Source organism: Platalea leucorodia, assembly GCF_965183815.1.
Source record: "Platalea leucorodia genome assembly, chromosome: 11".
In the NCBI taxonomy this organism is placed as follows: domain Eukaryota; kingdom Metazoa; phylum Chordata; class Aves; order Pelecaniformes; family Threskiornithidae; genus Platalea; species Platalea leucorodia.
Window position 1 is genome coordinate 11,861,455 of NC_138833.1, and position 21,913 is coordinate 11,883,367.

The 21,913-nt window shown below is 41.5% G+C and overlaps 1 protein-coding gene across 1 annotated transcript in view; it reads left to right on the forward strand.

The window, feature by feature from the left end:
• The window catches only part of ADAMTS2 (ADAM metallopeptidase with thrombospondin type 1 motif 2), a gene marked incomplete at both ends in the record, with an annotated part of 189,827 nt that extends 168,498 nt beyond the window's left edge, over positions 1-21,329 (forward strand). Inside the window, 12 exon segments of the mRNA XM_082323849.1 lie at positions 350-495; positions 1,832-2,007; positions 6,085-6,218; positions 7,046-7,169; positions 7,813-7,893; positions 9,347-9,510; positions 10,694-10,853; positions 11,544-11,676; positions 13,785-13,992; positions 15,295-15,424; positions 16,439-16,528; positions 20,866-21,329. Of these exon segments, the coding sequence (XP_082179975.1) occupies positions 350-495; positions 1,832-2,007; positions 6,085-6,218; positions 7,046-7,169; positions 7,813-7,893; positions 9,347-9,510; positions 10,694-10,853; positions 11,544-11,676; positions 13,785-13,992; positions 15,295-15,424; positions 16,439-16,528; positions 20,866-21,329 (2,010 nt within the window).
• Between the last annotated feature and the right edge of the window lie 584 nt (positions 21,330-21,913).

Here is a 21,913-nt window from a genome sequence, read left to right on the forward strand (position 1 = left end):
CTCCAAGATTTGGGACTCCGCCATTTCCCTTAAATGAATCTGTATTAGTTATGTTGAGGTCACCACTGCAGACATGTGATAAAGGCATGTAATGCTGAGAGCAGCTTAGAGAACTTCGTAGGCTTGAATCCTGCGGGTATATAAGTGCACACTTAACATGTGTAAGTTCATAAAATCCGAGTGAGTTTGTGACTGTGGGCATGGTCTGACAGTGAGTCTCACTACTTTCTCCTGGAGAGGTGAAAAAAAATCCAGAATTTGTGCTTAAAATGAAATCTGTTGTACCACAGCTTCTCATATGATATAATTCGATCATCTAATCATTTTGACATCTAATTTTCTCTTTTAGCATTGCTTTAAAGGTCACTGCATCTGGCTAACACCAGACATCCTGAAGCAGGATGGACACTGGGGGGCATGGAGTAAGTTTGGCTCTTGTTCTCGCACCTGTGGCACCGGGGTGAAGTACAGGACACGGCAGTGTGACAATCCGCAGTAAGTATACATACACCCATATATTTTTCTGATGTAGAGTGAATGAATGGCGAGAATCCTTGCTCAATTACTAGTGCAGTAATGCCGTAAAGGATGTTGAGTGGCACTTGTTAAATCTGACCTACAGTGTACGTTGTCAGAAATTCTACTTTTGGCCCTTAGCCAGTCATGAACAGTCTTGCTTTAACATGTGAGCATGAAATAACGGCAATGATTTGCTGGATTTTTTTTAAAAAGTGCATATACCTTTTTAAAATTTTTGTTAAATGCACCTTTTTGGATATTTCAACAAGAAGGTCTTAAAATACTTTCAAACTATTTTCGTTCCAAGTTGGAACAGAGATCAGATCTCCAGAGATCAGAACCTTCCCCAAAGTTAATTTAAATAATATTGAATTGTTTTGCTTCAATAACTTCTATATGGCTCATCTAGATAATGTAGAATGATTTAATTTCAGTAACACTGGTAGTATAATATATTTAATATAGATTGGTATGTACAAATGATATGAAATGTATAATTATTGCTATATTGCGATACCATAAAATGTCAAGATCCTAACAGCAAGAACTGAAACAATTGTCAGAATTAAATGATTTTACCAGACAGAATATTTTTAACATTGACTTTCTCAGTTTGTGCTGATAAAGTCATTGAACTTGACTAGTGTCAAAAATCATCTTATCATTGATGAAAAAAAACACTCAAGTTTTATGAAGCAGCATTTTCTGATGGAAATTGTTCTGTTAAGAAAACATTTACCAGTTCTAATTTCAGCCTTTATTACATTGGCAACATGAAAGTGACCTTTATAATTGTGGGCACGGTTTTAGTTGTAAAATCTATTTTCATGTAGGAAAAGCCTAATGTACTATTTAAAATGTTTTCTGTGTTCCTGGAAGAGGGTGCAAACCCAGCTGCAACTCCTGAGCTCTGCGTTGCCAGACCTGCCAGTGATCTGATGCGCGGCTGCCCGGGGGATGCAGCACTGAGCTGGGCTCTGTTTCTGCATTTGCTGCTGGCTTAGGGGGTGAATGTGAGTGAGTCGCTTCATCTGCTCATGGTGTCCTTTCCTGGGACACACCAAGAAAATGGCTTTTCTTGCCTTTATCAAGTGGTTTGAGGCTCTACTTGCAGAAATTGCTTTTTAAGAGCTAAATAGCGACAGTGGGCTTTTAAAGGAAATACATATTTTCCATACCAGAAATACATCACTGGCTTCATCAAATGCCTACTGACATGACTAGGAATTAAATTACTCCTCAAAGGATTTGATAGACGCTTGATTCATGCATCAATGGCAAAACTAACAATGGCTTTCTCTCCTGCCCGCAGTCCCACCAACGGAGGCCGCACGTGCGTGGGGCCGAGCTATGAGTTCCAGCTGTGCAACAGTCAGGACTGTCCCAAGGACTTTGAAGATTTCAGAGAGGAGCAGTGCCGGCAGTGGGATCCTTATTTTGAGTACCAGAACACGAAACACCACTGGCTCCCCTATGAACACGTCGATGGTGAGCGGTCCCTTTTTCCTATGAAAAGTAAAATCAGTTGCAAACACAAGTAAAAATTATATAAGGAGGGGTAAAACTTCTTCTGGGGAAATCGTGCCTCACAAATCTGTTACAAGTTGTTTGGAGGGATTGGTGAGTATCAGTGTATGAGTGATTCAATTCATATAATGTACTTGGATTTGCAAAAAGCTTTGGGCCCTGTTCCCCAATAACTGCTCTTAAACTGTGTTATCATGAGAAAAAAGGGAATGGTCTTGCATGGGGGTGTGTGTCACAGAAGGACGGATGCTGGGAGCATGGGTGCTGCTCAGCATGGGTGGTAGTGAGCAGGGAAAGGGAGCGAATGAGGGGACAAAATCTGCTCAGGATACAAAATTACTCAGGTTAATTAAAATAAGAAAGCCCACAGTGAGAGCTGCAGAAGGACCTTGTGCCGCTAAGTGACTGAATGTGGCGAATGAAGTTTGGCGTTGATAAATGCCAGTAATGGATATGGGGATAAAAAAATGTGTGTATACGTGTATGGGTCTGTACACAAGGTGGGCTCTCAAGAGAAAGGTGTGGGAGTTGGGGATAGCTTTAGGAAAACATCGGTTCAGTGACTGTCAAGAGAGGGGTGCAGAACACTGATCTGCCTCTGTGTACCTGCATGATGTTTCCGCATTTTAAGTACTCCGCCAATGTAGCTCAGGTTGTGCCCGTCTCACTGCCGCCCCCATTGCTAAAAAACCCACAGTTGAACTCAGGAAGGCCCAAATAAAGCAAACATAAGCAGTGACTTCTGAATAAGGAGAGTTTAGATAAACCAGGACTTTTCACCCTGAAAACGTGATGATTTAGATTAAAAAGGCAGAGTTTCAGAATTGTGAGTGGCATGAAGAGCCTGAACATGGAATGATTTGTTTCTCATAACACAAGGCTGGGAAGGTCAAATTAAATTATCAGGTGGCTGATTTAAAACAAATAAGAGGAAATACTTTTCCACGCAGCATATAATTAAACTGGAATTCATCGCCACGGGAAGTTGCAGATGCCAGAAAGTTTTAAAAGTGATTTAGAGAAATTCTTGAAAGTTCTAATCCATTAAGAGCTATTAAACACCAAGCTCCAGCCATGACTTAGGAAGTCCCCAAGCTGCAGTTTATGAAGAACTTGGAGAATATTCTGAGAAAAGGATCAGGTTTGTTCTTACATCTTCCTGCAAACACTGCTGGCATTGTTGGAGGCAGGCGTTGGGTTGGATGGGTGCTGGGTCTGAACCAGTATGGTCAGTCTGATGTTCTGGCATTGCGGCAGAGATCACCTCTTAGAACAAAAATGTTCCTTTTCCTGTTAATGCCTCTGCTTAACTGTCAATGAACGTGCAGCTGGTTGATTAGGCCCATGAAGGCTGTTGCCGTGCTATTGCCATGTTGTGCTGAAAACATGCCAAGAAGAGGTTTTACCAAACAAAAAGGCGGAGGGCAATGATTCTCAACTTGTTTGGTGAGGAGTGCAGGCTGCTTGCCGTTTTTAAACCTGGTCACTTCATTAGAATGGCGGGTGCTCCAGGGCAGGGTTGGCCTGGCAAGGGGCAGGTACCAGGCGCCCGAGCTGTCCTCAGCCAGGCACCCATCTCTGCAAGGGGAAGGGTCACTTTGGGTGAATCATTTTGCATTCCAGTGAGAGGATACTCTGCCAGAAGTTAGTAGCAAATTCCTTGTGATTAATTTGCCTGACTTTCTTCCTGAACCATTCCCAGGGTTCCCTCATTCTTTTCATGCCATCTTGTGCAGTCTGAGATTTTCAGAGGCACAGACACAGCCTCACAGCTTAATTTCATGAAATAGCTTTGCTGGCACAGGGAGAGGGGATGAACACTGTGGCCTGCAGACCTTTGCTTCTGCTTTAGCCTTTGGAACAGTCTGCTGCAAAGACCACTGAAACTAATCAGATGTTTTTCTATTACATTCAGAGGCTCCTGGGTCAGAAACCAGCTCACTGATGTCTGAGCACTGATCACTGGGCACCGCTGGTTTCCCAAATAACTATGGTATAACTGCAGCCCCCTTTGTGCGAGTTACATTTACCAGTGTAGGGTTATTAGAGGGAACAGCTTTTGTGTGAAAACAAGGCCAGAGGGTGGTTTATGTTTGAACTCCGATATATTTAAAACTCCCTTTTGTAAAGATAAGGCATATCAGTGACATACTTTGTGCAGATAATGCAGTCATGGATCAAAAGCGACATAAATCCATACACTTGACACGCAGCTCAGCTGGACGTGTCTGACACATTGTGTATGTGATGGGGACAGAGAGGAGCATCTCATCCTGTGGCCAGAGAAAAGCCACCAAGCTGGGGTACACCCCAGTGTGTGCTTGAGCACCCTGGTGCTGCACGGTGCTATGGCCTCTCTCCTACTCCAAGCCCCCTGAGCACCCCATTTCCCAGCCTCCTCAGGGCTCACATACCCCTGTGCCATGCATCTGCCACAGCACTGTAGAGTGACATTGGCTATTAGCTCCCAGCCTCAATTAAATGAGAAGGAAATGCATGGGGAGCAGGGAGCAGACAGGCATATGGTCACATCCATGCTCCTGTACCTCTACTATGCCCAACACCAGTGAATAGAAAGAAAATAATTCTTTGCAGTTAACAGGGTGCAATTTAACGACACTTGCACATTTATTGTTCCCATGGAGCAATGGGAAGAGAACCCTCTCTAAAAGAAAGCCCTTGTACAGAGTTGTTGGCACCCAGTCAGACCTTCTGATATTTTCATTTAATCGCGTACAGTGAATGGTACGTGTGGGGTGGGTGTGTGTGCATAGGTGGGGGGGGTGTACATGTCTATGTCTTGTGCATAGTTTAATGTTTCTAATATATGCAAATACATTAGATCAGTGATTATTATGATCTTAATAGTCCCCTATTAAGAATCTGCAAAAGTACTGTAAAAAAAATCTGTAAAGTACCTGTTTTAATAGTCTAGACCCTACATTTTTAGAATGACATCTCTGCGTTGTTCAAGAGCAGTAACAAAGGTCTCTGATGTACCAATACCCAGTGGCCATGAGGACATCAACAGCAATAACAAGGACTTTATTAAAAGAGGGCAGAGGCCATGGAACTGTACAGGGGAAGAATGCAAAGGGCCTGTGAAGATCTGTTTTAACTGAACTGCTATAACGGAAAGGTTGTTATTGTTTTAAATGGTGGGAAAAGTGTCCCAACTTTTAATCTTGTTAAAATAGCAGAATCTTTATTTGTTTCACCTAACAGAAAGGCCATCTGATTTTCACTGCCAAGGAAAGCATAGTGAATCCTATTATGGGGCTGGGGACAGCAAGAGATATGGGTAAAATGAAATACACTGGTGGAATACAACTTTATTCAGCCACTGTCTAGTCATTTCAGCTTTATTTTTTGTTCTTAGCTCTTTGGAACAGATTAAGAGAAAGAGATATGCTTGTCTGGCTGTTTGTACATGTGTTAGCAGTAAAAAACCGTTTTTTTTCTGAATCTCTTTGACATCTCATCTTGTTTAATGATTTAAACTATCATAAATGCAAGTACAACAATGAGGGAGAATTAACTTCATGTTTAGGAGGAAACGGTATGGCCCAGCTGTCTTTGAAGACGTTTTGGATGCCAAATTCGCTCAGTGTTGAACAGCTGCTTTTAATGGCAAAATGACTTTTGCTTTTTTCAGATTTAAGTGCAGTGCAGGCGAAAATGATGCAGAAACCTGCATCTCTCACAGGTGGTCATGTAGCAGACTGCGGAAACCTCTGCCAGATTGCATCATGCGACAAAGGATTAAATAGAGGCCCCCCCATCAAAGTAAATGATCTGTTATCTTTAAGACTGTCTCCTAATGATGACACATGGGTGCTTTATGATTCAGCAGTTTCCAAATGATCACATAGCCTTTGAAAGGGGATAAATATCAATGATTTATGGGGTACCGTATTGTGTTCTGTGATATATGCAAGGAAGAAGAGAGAGCCAACACTATTGCAAGTACTGTTCACAAAGTCGGCAACTAAACTATTAGAGCTGAACACGCACAATTTGGGTCATTTTATTTTTCAGCTAAGGAAAGGTGCCACCTGTATTGTGAATCAAAGGAGACAGGGGATGTGGTGTATATGAAAAGGATGGTACATGATGGGACCCGCTGCTCGTACAAAGACGCTTACAGCATCTGCGTGCGGGGAGACTGCTTGGTAAGCTTTTGATGGCTTGCTTCAGAGCTTAGTATTGTGAAAACAATTAAAATGGTAACTTGAGTGGTTCTCTCCAAGAATGACTATTTAAGTAAGTATAATAACGCTTTGGGCAATAAGGAGATTTCATTAGGATTATTGTCACAATATTATGTGTGATATTCACAGTTGCCATCACATTGCATGTGATTCAATTCCAACAGCGCCTACCTACACAAGTAATATTTAATGCAGTATTTTAAGATGAACTCTTACAATTAGCTTTCAACGAAAGCTTTTCCTGCTGAGGTTTAGTGGGGGTGGAATGTACAATGAAACAGCAACATGCCGCAGCTTTCAAGGAAAGTGGTGTTAAGATATGGCTGATGTGCATTCTCTCTGTATTTGGTCATGCTATTTTTAAAAAATCAATGACAGTTCCTCTAAGTTGAGATCTGCCACAGGTCATCTTTCAACAGAATTAGAGGCTCTGACTTAGCAAAGCACTGGTGGAGGTGCTTATCCTCACATAGATGCTTTGATTCTCCTGGAATTTAAGCATCTGCTTTAAGGTAAGCTGAGGCTTAAGAGCTTTTCCTTAACAGTGCTGCTTTCCTTCAGTAAGAGGACCACTGTGAAGCATAATATAAAAATATAATCACCTGATTGACAGCTATAATAAGAACTGGAAGTATTAAAACCTGTTTAGATGTTGGTCATCTGGGAAAATACTACGATTTGTACTTTTTTGCTGAAGCAGAAGTCTGGGTTTTGATATCTGAAGTGAAGGGTCATTTGACTTGAAGCATGGATAAATACAAATGACTGTTTTTCTCTTTTGTGCACAGAAAGTTGGGTGCGACAGGGTCATAGGTTCCACGAAGCAGGAAGATAAGTGTGGTGTTTGTGGAGGAGATAATTCCCACTGCAAAGTGGTGAAAGGAACATTTTCAAGAGTACCAAAGAAACAAGGTCAGTGCATTCAGCGTGTTTTGTCCTGGGGAATTCAGGGTATTTTTGCTTGATCTCTTCTGTTTCATGGAAAGTACCAGAGCAATCACAAATCATTTACAGCATCGCTAATTCCAATAAACTCTCTGGACCTTACTTTGAGATGTGTCTAGAATGTGAAAATAAGACTTTTGTCCAGTGGGCAGTTAAGTCTGCTGATATCAGGGCCTGCGCATGCATAGAGGAGGGCTTCAGTGCTCCGTGTTGGAGAGCTATGGACTTACTGTGCTGCTGATGTCACTCAGCTGCTCCGTCTCAGTCACTGGAGCACTGCCATAATATGTTGTCATCACTCACTGTCAGACAGGAGCTTGCATGGTCTCTCTCTGTGGGTGCATATGGCACTTGAGGCCCGTTTTAGTCTGAAGCAAAGTCAGTTTGTTGATGATACTTAAAGCATTTTTCTTCTGACCCAAAGCCCTTTGTCCCTGTTATGTTCCATCACCTGGCACAGAAATAGGGATGGGAATGATGCTGGATTAGGTTCAGCTTGCCGTAATACACCCTGCTTTTAGAAAATAAGATTTATTTAAAAACCTAAGACAGACTCTTCCTGTTCATGGCATACTAACCAGTTACTATCTTTTCAAATACTACAATAAAGGGCACATTAAGATGTTTGAAATTCCTGTTGGTGCGAGACATTTACTTATACAGGAAACAGATGCCACCAGTCATAATCTCGGTAAGTATGTAACAAGTCGGAAAATTTTCAGTCACCATGTTTTTTTCAGCTGTTTATTTTTGTCTCTGGAGCTTCACAATGTGTTTATGCATTTGTTTACCCATTATCCTCCCACACCACATACCTCCTTTAAGTATGTTAAATTAGGAAACTTGTTTGGCAATTTGATTTCCCTGTGCTGTATTCCCCAGTGTCCTAGCCGGAAGATCACTGCATTGGCATGTGCATATATGAAAGCTGCTGGAAGAGAAGCTGAATTACATTAAGGGGTGCACCACATTATCTTTGTGTGCATCTCTCATAACATGCTTCCCATCCTCAGTCATTTCCCAGCCACATCCAAATCCGTTTCAGGTTCTGCCCCATTGCTAAGAGCATCGACACAAGGCTGCCTGATCAATCACACAGCTTAGAAAGTAATTGAAATCCGCTCCTTGCGGTGCTCTGTAATCAATGTGAAGCAGTGTCTAGTAGGCTGTTATTAATTGGAAGTAGATACACAGCGAATGGCCTGCTAATTGTATCGTGAGTCATCCCAACTCCTCACCAGCGAACACTTCCCTTGCTGCTCAGTGCAGCCTGGCCCCGTGGATCGGGAGAGCAATCGCTCGTCAATTCAGACAAGGTTCTCTTTCAGTGTGGGCTAAGCAATACACAAGGAACATGAACAGCTTGCTCTCTGTCGAGGCCAGTGCTGAGGGAGCAGGATGCTCAGGTAGCTGCTAGAGAGAGAAGGGAGTTAAAATCTGGTGGTAAATGACAAACAGTCCCCGCTTCTTCTAACAAGGAGTGCAAATTTTCCATCTCGGGAGAAAACCAAGAGTCCTTATACAAAGGTGGCTGAAGTCTCTCTGGGTGAAGGATGGGGCATTGATTACAGCTGAACCAGAGGAATCGGGCGCTGTGTGCAATGGCAGGTGCCTGCAAAGCAACAGGAGCTTAAGCAGGGCTGTGGCGGTGTCAGGGCTAGATCTGAGCAGGAGAATTTATACAGTTTCTAGCATCTCTCACTGTGGGGACCCGCTGGGGGTTAGCTCAGTAGCCTGTCTCTCATGGAGCAGTAACAGCTGCCTGAGCTGCCTTACAACATGTCAAAGAGCTGAGTAGCTGTAGGACCCCCACCAGCTGTCAAATTGGCTCGGATTTGGCCAGTGGATTCAGAAGTTGTTAGTCGGGAGCAGGCAGACGGACACACGCGGTGCAGTCGCGCTGGCCTTATTTCTCTGGCAAGGCAGGCTATGAAAAAGAAAAAAAAGGACAATTGATGTTTCTCGAGCTGATCAGGAAAGCGTTGGCAGTTCAGTGAAACACCTGAAAAAGTCTTTCCAAACCTGTGAGGGAATGGAGGGAAAATGCAGACTGGCCTTTTCTGCTTCTTCCACTGGGACAAGAGCAGAACAAAATGAGATGAGAAGCAAACCTCTTGTATTCACTTTTCTTCTGTTGTTCCTAGCAATTAAAAATCGTGAAACGGGGAAATTCATTCTAAGCGAAGACAACTATGTGCCAGACTCTAAAGTATTTATTGACATGGGTGTGGAGTGGGAATATAGGAACGACGATGATAGAGAAACCGTGCAGACCATGGGGCCACTGCGTAATGGAATAGTTATTCTGGTAAGTCAAATGAAAACCATCTTCCATGGAACACAATGTCAGGGTTACGGAGCCATAATGTGCTATAATATATTTTAGATTCCTCTTGTGAGTTACAAGAAGACATCTGCTTCAATTATAAGACAATAGGAGGTGTATTTTAATTCCTTTCTCCTAATTCATTCATTGCTCTGTACAAGAGTTGTTATAACTCAGGGTTATGCATTGAGCAACTAACTCTCCCGATTATTTCCTTTGGATGGCCTAGCAAATGGCCACTGTGTAAAGACTCTCCAGCTTACTTACCGTATGTGACGTGAGCATTAGTTAAAAAAAAGTCAAAATGGTTCATATCAGATAGATCTAATAGCTCCTCCTCCCGTCCATGTTTTGAAAATGTATCCTGCAAAGGCAGATGCAGGATTCTTGTGCTTCCAGGCTCACTTTGTCAGGGCACAGCCAGTTCGGCGCTTCCCAAACTCACCCGACTAGATTCTTTTTTCATTGCAAACCAGCAAATGATAGACTACAATGAGTAGGAGTAGATTGATTCAGAATCCCTCTGAAAGCAGCTGTAGTATGTTGATCTACACCAGCTGAATGTCAAAGGAGGAATAAATATTATGTTTTCAAAGGACCAATATTTTGCACTTCATTCACATTGAGTTCCATTTTCTGGGATTTGTCTTAGTGCAGTGTGATAGCAAAAACTCTTTCTAAATAGTTTATATTTCTGTCAGGATTAAATTACAAGCTCCACAGAATTCCCAGGATTATCATAAGAATATTTGCATTTTATCAGAAATATAAGCAATTTTCTTCACTGCTTTCAGTTATCTGTGCATTTGAATTTGCCTTGTCTTTTAGTGAACTATCCATTATCATTTTAGTACAACATTTCCTTCCTTTATGATGGGATATGGAAAAAATTTAGTATTGTGAAGTCAGTCCAATGCTGGCAAGAAAACTCAGTCTAAATCAACAACAGTCTTTCTTAATATGCAGTTTAGAAACTCTGTGTCATAAGGATAGAGATACTTTTTCATCAGGGAAAAAAAAAATGTGTTGAGTGCAGCTAAAAGGTTTAAATCCCTCTGGGGATGTTTTTATATCTGAGCCATGATGATTGCTATTTCACGTCATCTCACATAGCTTCTGATATCAGTCTTTCAAATCTTTTCCCTACATTTGTTTTGCGTACTAGGTGATTCCTCACGGTGGTGCCAAGATATCTTTGACTTACAAGTACATGATCCATGAAGATTCCTTGAATGTAGATAACAATAATGTTTTGGAAGAGGACTCGGTGTCATATGAATGGGCTTTGAAGAAATGGTCCCAATGTTCAAAACCCTGTGGAGGAGGTAAAAACAAACCCCCAAAGCATTCAAAACTGATGAAGAGAAAACTGAAAGAATGAACCCCATGTGTGGAATTCACTGCCACAAGACATTAGGGAGACCAGGAGTATGGGAAGGTTTTAAGTTAAGAAATAGATAAATAAATAGCAAATGGAGTTAAAAATCTGACTTAAGTGGTTTTGGGGGCAGATCTGGGGTGGCTCATTTCTGATTTGTGTATATGAAACTGAAAAATTGTACAAATGTGCAAGATTTGGATAAGGGTCTCCAAGCTGCAAGGGTGCCAAACCTCAAGGTGCCACGGGGCAGCACTTAGTAAATCTGCATCCTGTGATGTGGACCTTGCAATGTGAAGACCCCTGCTTTTGGGGCCAGGTGTATACCCTGATGCTGCTCAGCAGGCTGATGGGCAGGTTGCAGCCCCTGAATGTGGCTGTGCAGAACGTTTTTGAAATGTTAGATGTTATTGTTTTTCTCATGATAGCCTGTAGTGAAAAATAAAGGCAATGAGCAAGTCTGGGTGCTAAATCTACATGAATAAGTGTTTATTCAGTGCAATTTACAGTTCCTTTTGTAGTGTGTTCACCTGTAGTTCCACCTGCAACCTTTAACAGTGTATGGGCAGTTTGTTTGAAACCTGAGTCCTGTGTAAGATCTCCCAGTACTGAAAATAAGAGGAGTGTCTTTCCTCAGGCTACCAATTCACAAAATACGGCTGCCGGAGGAAGACGGACCACAAGATGGTTCATCGGAGTTACTGCGAGTTGATCCAAAAGCCTAAGCCCATTCGCAGGGTGTGCAATCTCCAGGAGTGCTCCCAGCCCATGTAAGCATCACTGCCCACCAGCACTGCTCGGCGGCAGCTGCCAGAGGCATTATACCCCGCTAGCACTTTTCAGCTGAAAGAAGGTGACTTAAGCTTCACCTCTATGCATCATTACAGAGACCCAGGACTGTGAGGATGTGATGCTATATTCTGCTTGTAGAAATAGTATTTCTGGGACTGCTGGTTCCTATTACTTCTGAAATAAGTTGGATTAGAAAAGAAGTGCTGTCTTTATCCAGACATTTGTGTTCAGGCCATCTTGAGGTAATAAAAAATAGACATAAATTCAATTTATACCCATTGATTTTACGTAGTGTGAGTTAACCATGTAAGAACAAATTTACAGAGTGCTACATAAGAAAACCAATGTCATACAGCCTCTCAAATCCAAATCTTCCTAAAGTTCACAGCATATTTTTGAACATTTAAACACAGGGAAAAATATTTGGCCTGCTAGATTTCTGTGGCTGCCATTGTACAGCATGGTATGCCTGTTGTGCCTTCACCTTTACTATACATAGTCAAGTGTTATAAATATTTTAATTCACATTTTACAGGATCTTTTTTTGACTGGCAGCAGGTTACTCCTGACACATGTAGGACTCGTATATTCCTCGTGTTGCTACTGCAACAAGAAAGGAGTATGTTGATCCCAGCTTTTATCTCTGGGGACCAAGTCTAGATTCCAGGAAGCAGAGCAAATGAGTAGAACATACCACACAATATTTCCTAACTTCCTTTCAAAAAAGATTTGAGAGAAAAGTCAAGAAACTGTGCCCCATAAACTCAGCATGGGTCAGGGTTTTACATTTATTTATTGGAAAACTGAAGTAATGACCTAACCGTATCTCAGGCTCTCTGGAAAGGACTGTATTCTTCTTTCAGCTGCAAATATAATTGGACCCAGGTACGACAAAGACTCAATAGGATCCTAAATTGTAGTTGGATTCCTGAATGTTTCAGTCACCTCTGTTTCCACAGAATGGCATTGGAGCATTTTGCACTTGTACATAGGAGAGGCAATTATTGAAGAGATTTTATGAAGCTCTGTGACACCCGCTACACTAATATGCTGCTTCCTCACTGCTGGGAAAAAGTCATCTTTGTCTCAGAAGTCTCCTTAGGATTCATGGCTTTGTACCCCACAGCACTCACCTTCCTCCACAGCTGTGTAATTTCAATAGGCTACAAAGAGAAAGTTGGGTGAAATTGCCACTTTGCTTTTTGTTTAACTCGAGCCTTTAGCGCATTGCCTTGTGTCCATGCTATTTCTTGACTATTTCTAAACCCAGGATTTTATGAGTACTTTAGGACAATTGCTTCAAACTCAGGATATTTCTTCAGACTATATATATTTTGTGGTTAAGTTTATCCCATGAATACTGTTTACATTGAACAATATTTCCTTCTTGCAGATCTCTGCAGTCTGTAAATATTTATAGACTGCTGTATATCTTCACTTACTTGATTATAACGAACCTTTCAGTAGTCTACATAAATTTCCGGTGGTCCTGTCTGTCCTTGTTGCTCTTCTCTAAGTTCCTTACAATTTGTAGCTGTAATTCTTGAGCCAGTTTGGATAATCAGTGAAGTTTTCAACTATGCCACATTACAAACCATAGGTTTCATTTTTCAGTGGCAAAACTGATTGACAGATTATGAACTCAAACCTTCTGATTTTCAGTGGAGTGTTGCCTTCCCCAAAACCAAACATTTATGATGCTGAGGACCCTGATTTGCCTGAGCTCAGCACACACAGCACTGACGGTGTAGCTGGGTTTGCCAGTGCTTCAGCAGATGGTGTCTAGCATGGCCAGGGACATGGTCCATAGAGTATCCAGATATGGGCCAGGCTGGAGCTGCATTTCTAGCCCAGATGTTTTGGATTCACTTCTGTGGGAACCAGCTGATTTTTCAGGGTCACGGTCAAATAACCCTCGCCATAACTGCTTATGGTTGTTCATATCTTCTTCTCTTTCCATATCAGAACTAGTATTAACAGCCTGTTAAACCTGTGTTTAAGAGCTACAGTTGAACAGACAGTTTGAACTCATCTAATGTAGGAGAGAGAGAATTTTGCTCAACTTATTCTCTTTTCACTAACCCAGATGGGTTACAGGAGAATGGGAGCCTTGCAGCAAAAGTTGTGGGAAAGCAGGATATCAAGTACGATCTGTCCGATGTATCCAACCCCTACACGATAATACAAATCGGTCTGTTCATACCAAGTACTGCAACAACGACCGTCCAGAAGGCAGGAGGCCTTGCAACCGGGAGCTTTGCCCAGCGCAGTGGAGAACAGGACCCTGGTCACAGGTCAGTCTCTTTCTGGAGGTCTCAAGCAACTAACTTCTTATAACGCAGGGGAGAAAATCTTGGCGTTTGTTCTGTGCTTTCTATTCAAATGCATTGTCACAATAAACTAATACCTACACAGAGGGTGTATTGCTTCCACTGCTACTAATGCCACAGAAAGTGAGTTAGATGGAGAGATGGTGGTAGTGAAACAGCCAGTAAAGCCATCCTGCAGTGATGCTGGCTGATCCAGACCCCGTGAGCCACCCATATAAGATGTCAGCATCAGAAACAGTGACTTCTACCTGCTCTTTGTTCTGTTCGCAATCATTTACCTGTTGACTTAAGCTGAGTTAAGAGCAATTAATTCTATCACTGTTTTATTTTCTTTCAAGTAAAGAAGACTTTAAAGTCTTCAGACACTATGATTAAGGGCACCTAAGGAAGTTAGGCACCAACACTCGTGGAGATTCAAAGGTGCAAGCACCTTTGATGTAAAGGCCTTCAGCAGATTTAGCTGCTCAGCCTCATAAGGTTCTGTCCGTAACCCAAAGGACAGAGTTTTTCACCTAGTTACTATGGAAATACAGGGCACCTATTCATGAACCTTTTTTTGTTTGCCATTGCTATGGGCAAAACAGGATTCAGTCACTCCCATAACAAGTGTCAAGAGCTGGGCATTTTGTGCTTTCCGTCGCTGGCTCTTTGGCTAACTCACTGTGTGAGCAAGAAATGCAATGCCACTGTCCACAGACTGTTTCTTGCCGGAGTATTTACTAGAGCAATAAGAAGCTCCATCTATTCATATTTGCAAGCCTCTGCAGTCATCAAAAGGCAAGAAATGTGAGTAGAATATTGCAACATTAAATTGTTCTTATAATTTTGATACACAGGATCCTTACAGTTCATCTCAGCATTTCTCCTTTAAATTGCTTAAAAAACGTGGCTGCATTTGGAGATACAACATTTTATTTTGGAACTGTGCCATGCAAATAAGCATAAACAATTTTTATCCTCACTGGATTGAATAGGTGTCACAAACAATGCTGTCCCTGGTGCACACTGTGAATAGATGCCTCACATTTACAGTTCTTTGTTTATTGCTCAGACCACACGCTCTTTCTTGGAGTGTTTCACAATTACTGGTATACCACAAAAAGCAGTGGTTCTCCCTCTTGCTTAGTTACTGTAGGTACTGTGGTAGTTCAAATAATGTACCATGTCGGCTCAAATCAAGGGCAGTGGTTTAAAATTTAAAATCTAATTTCTAATCCATTGTTTCCAAAGGGTGGCTGGGGGTCTAACTGGTGCGTCTCCTTTCAGTGCTCTGTCAGCTGTGGCAACGGCACGCAGGATCGCCCGGTCCTGTGCCGGACCAGGGACAATGCTATTGGCCTTTGTAAAGAAAATAAACCAGAGACCGTAAGGATTTGCAGACTACCTCCATGTCCAAGTAAGTGCTTGTCTTCTCTAGCATATATTACTTGCTGAAAAAAAAAATCTGTTGATTGTATTTATTTGAAATGCCTTCATCGAATTTATACTTGTGTGCTACATCTGCCTGGGGTGGCAGTTCTCCATAGCCCCAGTTTTCAGCAGACTTTCCAAATGTAGAGCTGTTGTGTGGCCAATGGGCTGCTTGGGCACGTGGTCGTTCTCACGGTGGGGAGCACCACTTGCCGCAGGACAGGATGAGACGCTGGGGCAGACCTCAGCCCAGCGGTGATGGCTGGATCCAGCCAGCAGACGACAGCTCCCCTGGGTGAGAAGCACTGAGACGTGTTGGGCTTGGCAAGAGGCTGCTGGGTTGTGGCTAATCAAGGGCATCGTGTATAAAGATGCCTCTTTGCTTTACCCACCTCCAGCAACAGTCCCAGGCTTCTTTTCCATTCTGTTAAGCACAAGTTGTCTTCAGGGGTTATCTAACTCAGTTTTTTTAAGCTGTAATAAATTTGTTCCTACTTAGTCCAGGACACTAATGCCTTTATCTATATTAGTTTTTCAGCTGTTCGCAAATGATACTTGTGAGATCATTTTCCCTACTCCTGTTATTAAGTAATTTGTATTTTCCTTTTATTCCTGATGTATTTCTCAGGGTGGCTTTTGATTCCTAATTAATTAGAAACAAGCTGTCAATTATGGCCTCCAATATAAAGATTTTAAAGAGACAGTATAACTAAACTAGACTGGATGTATCTTAGGACATACTTAATGCTACTGTGAGAAGTACTACTGGAGAACTGGCCTTCAGGCTGTCTTCAGTGTTGGCTGTCAAGTGCTGGGCACAAGTTGTAGCAAACTGGCAAAACAACACCCTCTGCCCAAAACTACACAGCCTGGTCATAATCCCCCTCCAGGCTCCTTCACCATTGGAGCCCGCTCACGCTCTTAGCTTATCTGCTTCTGACAGGTCAACTACTTAATGCTAACATATGTTGTGTTACATCTCTTTTTTCCTCTATTCAAGGAAATGTTTCTGATCCTTCAAAGAAAACCTACATGATACAATGGCTGTCAAGACCTGATCCAGACTACCCCATCCAGAAAATATCTTCAAGTAAAAGACCCATTTATAACTCTGCCTTTGCCCTTAAATGCATGCCACATCGAATGTGGACTTTGCCTTTTGCTCTCTTCTTCTCTCTATGCGGAAAGTTCCCTTGACTTTGCCAAGTTTAAATCTTGGGCTGAATCTTTTTTTCACACCAGGCACTTGGTGCTCGGTGTCTTTCTTCTCTGGAGCTTGTGTAGCACTGGTGGTGGAGGTCTTGAAGTGTTGGATGTGTGAAGTTGGATCTCCACAGTATGTTGCAGTCCTCTGAAAGGGAGCTGGGATCGGTTTGCTTGTTGCTTGGTGATGGTGAAAAAAGGCTCTTACTGGTTCATGATGTTCAGTTTGATAGCAAAACTGAGAACTTATTGTGAATGTGATCACATCACAATAATGACACCTTGGAGTGCTAAAGTTCTCCTTTATCTAAAAACCCTAAATCTCATAACTCTTTAGTTTGAGTTCACTGACAGGGTAGTTTGATGAGTGAAAGAATTTTTTCATTCCATTTTCCTTTGCGGTGCTGTTGCTTTACTCACCCTTGCTGCTCGTTTTTTATTCCTGACCCTCACATTTATGTTTGTAACCCATGGAGGGCTCACTGGGAAGCAGAAGCTCAGTTTCTGTTGGTACTTTCCATGCTGCTATGATGCCGTCTCCTCTTGCCAAACTCCTGGTGGTGGTTTGAAATATTTTTCCTTGAGGAAAGCTGCATTCATTTTTCCCGTCGCACAATTTTTGCCAGTTTTGCGTACTTTCACTTTAGAAACAAAACCGAAGCAGAACAGTCGTGTCCATATTGAAGGTTGCGTGGTGGTGTTTTTCTTAACCTGGCGGAGGCAATATGATGTTTTCATCAAGAACAATGTCTCCAGCTGCTCAGCATGGAGCTGTTTATACTCATTACATCTTTGGTCTTTTTTCACCATGTGCATGTCTGACTTGACTGGTACGGTTGTGTGTGTGTGTGTGTGTATACTCTATAGATGTGTCAACTGGCAAACATAACAGTGTGAACTACTACAGAATTACCTCAATTTTTATTGCTTTTTTTGCTTAGAAGAAGAATTTTAGAAAAATGCCTTAATGTTGAAATGTAAATGGCATTAATTTACCAGATCCAGCTTTAAATATAAACAATACACTGGTACCTTGAGTTAATCTTCATATGGAGTGTTTTTACTTGAATGATAACTATTAGAAGGCAGTAAATTTAATCCAAGGTTAATTTGCACAGTGCATATCCATATCTTTATCAAGACAGGATTGTGACCTGACTTACTGAAATTTAACTGGAATTCTTGCTTCACCTTCCGTGTTTGTGTTGAAGATTTGGAATTCACAAGTCATAAACCTGTTTGTGACAGTCAGTACCAATAGTAGAATTGTATCAACTTTAAAACCGCAGTCTTGGAGCAAATTACTACCTTATTGCATTGATCATATTCTTTGGAAAAGTGGCATTTTTGAATCTTCGGGTCGTCAACAGTGTAGCACTTCAAACTTGTCATTATCATGTGATCACATATTTAAATTTTGCTGTTAATATGATAATTTCCTGAAACATGTTAACAATTTACATGACAAGGTGAAAAAGCAAAGACACGTATCTGGCACTGAATACTGTTATGTAAAATAATTGGTGTTTAACTGTATAAATATATTCATGACTGTTACCTTTAAATAGACAATGTTTAGTGATGTTTCAAGAGATGGGTGGCTATAGAGAATGGTGCAATAAGGTATCTGGGCATTGTGCACTATGTCTATATGCACTTTGGTTTATCAGGGATATTTTATTAGTGTTTTGTATGTATTTAACATAATATTAAAGATGTGCCAATTCAGTTTGCTTTTCAATATTTTTTTATGAGACTAATGTGTACCAAAGTGACTGTGAAACTGATTTATTTTTTTCTTACTGATGTTTTGAAGATATACTTCCAGTCTGTCATGCATACTGCAAGTAAAAATAAATAAAAGTTCAGCAAATCTGGATATTTTGGTTTGGATAGAGGATAAAAATTTCATTCTGACATTCATAAGTTACAGAGTTTATTTATATAATTTATCAGATGTCACAAAACATATTACATAATGCAGTTTTATTTTAATGTATTTTTAAGCTTGACGTTACATATTTTTGATAGGAAAAAAAGGCATTTTTCTAAAGGTGCTTTTAGTGATTCTTGCAAAGCCAAGAACAGATCTGCCGTGTTGGAACTACATTTAAATGTTATATCTGTTGGCTTTTATTTTGCAAGCCCTTTGGAGAAGCTTGCATTAAGGTCATGGCAAAATGTTCAAAGGGGACTCTACATGGTATGTAAAAATGTATATAAAGCTGTATAGACACATGCAGTCCTTTGTATAAAGTTGTGCATGCAGATATGAACAGTTCCAGCTCTTAAAGACTGGTTTGAAAATGTCTCCAAAACCAAGGTACTATTCTTAGGTTCCTAAGGAAGGAGTTGTTCTTTATTTCCAGCAGCATCTCAGTTTGGCATTTGAAAAATATGAAAATGAATTGACACATTTGAAAATAGGAACCAGAATTTTGCTTTTCTGCAACAAATGCAACAATCGGGGCATAAATACAATGCAAGGAAGGTGTTTCCACCTTCCTCAGCCAGCACTAGCATTTTAAAGCAGCAGCAACAGTTATTAGTTTATTTTAGACTGATATGTTTGCCAATTAAACACCTATAATGCCCTATTTTGTTAACTGAGGATGAGTGAAGAGGCGACACCTACACTTTCTGAGTTCACTTGATATCTCTGAATCTGCTCTGGTTCTCTACTTTGCTGTAAGGTTGCTGACAGGGTAAGTCAGTGTTCGTAGCAGGATGGTGAAATATGAGCTCCAGTAACACGCTGACTTGAGCACGCTGTCTGCCGTCGGGTACGCTCTAAATAAAGGCGACTAATTGGAGTTACTCATCCTTTACTGTAAGAGTAGGTGGAGATGTAGTGAGAGCAGGGAGAGAGGCAGAAGTGATTTCATCTCTGTCTCAGCACTCTGGTCACAGAGAAAATATTTTGTTACTGATTATGCCAAGTGTTGGTCAGGCTGCCTTTCTCCTCAGCCCTCTCCTCTCCTACAAGCCCTCTGACTCCTCTTTCTTTCAGCATGGGCTGCGTGTTGGGATTTTTCCTTCACTGCAGTTCCTGATAGTTCCCAGCTCCATCACTTCAGCCTGGATGCACAGGAGCTGTAGAGCATGTACGTAGGAGAGGACAGGCAGCTTTCTCTCCAAGAAGCCTGCTAACCCCTCACCATCCGTCTGCCCCCAATTCATATGGTCCTTTACCTCCTCTGAGGTAGAAATCACAAGGGCTTGAGTAATTTCTGAGTAGGCTTCTGTTTATGTGTCTCAGACAGTAATACAGTTTGACCAGTTCACCTTTAATGCCTTAGCCTACATTTTGCCACCTGTATTTCAGCAAGATCAGGATCTGCCATAACACCTCTATTATAGTGCAGATTGTCATAACAGCTATTGACAGCTTAAAACCTATTGATTATCGTTTTTTCTCTTTTATTACAGTTTTTCAGTCAGTGACACAAAAATTGGGACTTGTTACTGAGTCTCCCAGTCATTAATGGACTGGCTTCGCTCCATCACACTGGAGTTTGTTGTTCTGAAAATATCAGCTCCCTTCTAGGAGGAGTAGAAAAGCCTTATGCTAAATGCACCACTTTTCTCTCGAGCAAGGGACATTCTCAGGCAATGCTGCTGTTTTCAGAACAGATGTACCTGGCAAAAATATCACTCCAATGGGAGATGGATTAATTCTGAGAGTTACATGGTACACATTGAAATAAGACTTGACTTTCTTGAGACAGTCCAGATGATAAGTATAAATTACCCCTGACCGTGGTTAGTCACTGTTAGATTGCAGAAAAGCATTAAAATGAGGAAAGGTGGGGAAAAAAGATTCCTCAATATAAACCTTGATGCCTTTCTGGGGGTTTAATGTAGCTTTAGCAACAACACAGCACTATTGGTGTGTTTTGAACTCTAAGTCAAGCCAGGAATGCAATTCATCGTGGTCTTCAGGGTAGCACTTCCAGAATGCGAAGCCAAAACTTACAGTGTTATGGTCTATAGCATGGATGGGGCTGGTACAAACAGTTCAGATCAGCTTTTGCATCCCTTGAAGTGAGTTGAGTTTTAAGTTTAATATTAAGCCTGATTCTGCTTATAGAAGGCTCATTTCCCAGTTTCCCATCCCACTTTAAATACCAAACCCTCTGCCCACTGCCAAAGCTTCAGCTGTGTTTCTTTCTCTGATTAATGTGAATATGCTCTCTATTTATCTGTTCCCTTTTTCTCTTTCAGAAGATCATTGTCAAGGAGACAAGTCAATGTTTTGTCGCATGGAGGTTCTCTCTCGTTACTGCTCGATTCCCGGTTACAATAAGCTGTGTTGCAAGTCCTGTAATATGTACAGCAACATAACAGAGGACAGCAATGTAACTGATTCTAACGTAAATAAGAATAATGTCATTGAGGAGGAGCCCCTGACAACCCTCAGCCCTCCCATGGGAGTGTCCACCACACAGTCTGCCACCAGCCCTCCTCTTGTTTCCAAAACCCATGCACCTCCTTCCAATGCAACCGAGGAGCACCCAGAAATCAATGCAGTGGATGTTCCCTATAAAATCGATGGGTTGGATAACGAAGTACCACAGCACAACATCATTACACGGAGGAGGATACCTTATGAAAGGACAAGGAATCAAAGAATTCAGGAGCTGATTGCTGAGAAAAGGAAAAAAGAGACTCTTAGGAAAATAAACTAAAGTGGAAATATGGTGCAAACAACATTTTTCTCTTATAGAGATGTTACCGACATCATAGTATTGCCCATGTCGTAGAGACTAAAAATGGGGAAAAATCAAAGTGGTGCTATGGCAGAGATGCCAAATTCTAAAGCCTACTATAAATGGAAATGACAGATTTTTTCATAAGTGCTAATCTGAACACTTTGATGGCTAGGTTTACAGGGTACGGTAGAGTGTTAGTGCAATATCATTACAGTGTTTCACTGAATCCAAACAAACTGTAATACCTAGGCCAGGTTAGCAGGTTTCTTGTTTATGGGCTCCTTTAAATCTTCTATGCCTGTGTAAAACTGCTTGGGAATAGTAATGGGAGTTACACTTAGGATGGAGGAAAACAGTCCCAAGACATACGAAATCCCTTTAACACTGACAAGCAGGTGGTCAGCAATCCTGTGATGCCTCTGTGCATTGCATAAACCTGGGCACTAACTCAGGCCCGGATCAGGAAGGTACTTAAGGACATGCCAGACTGAGTTCAGCTGACTTCAGTAGAGCTGCTCCTGTGGTTACAGCTAGGCATGTGCTTACATAGCTTTCTTAAC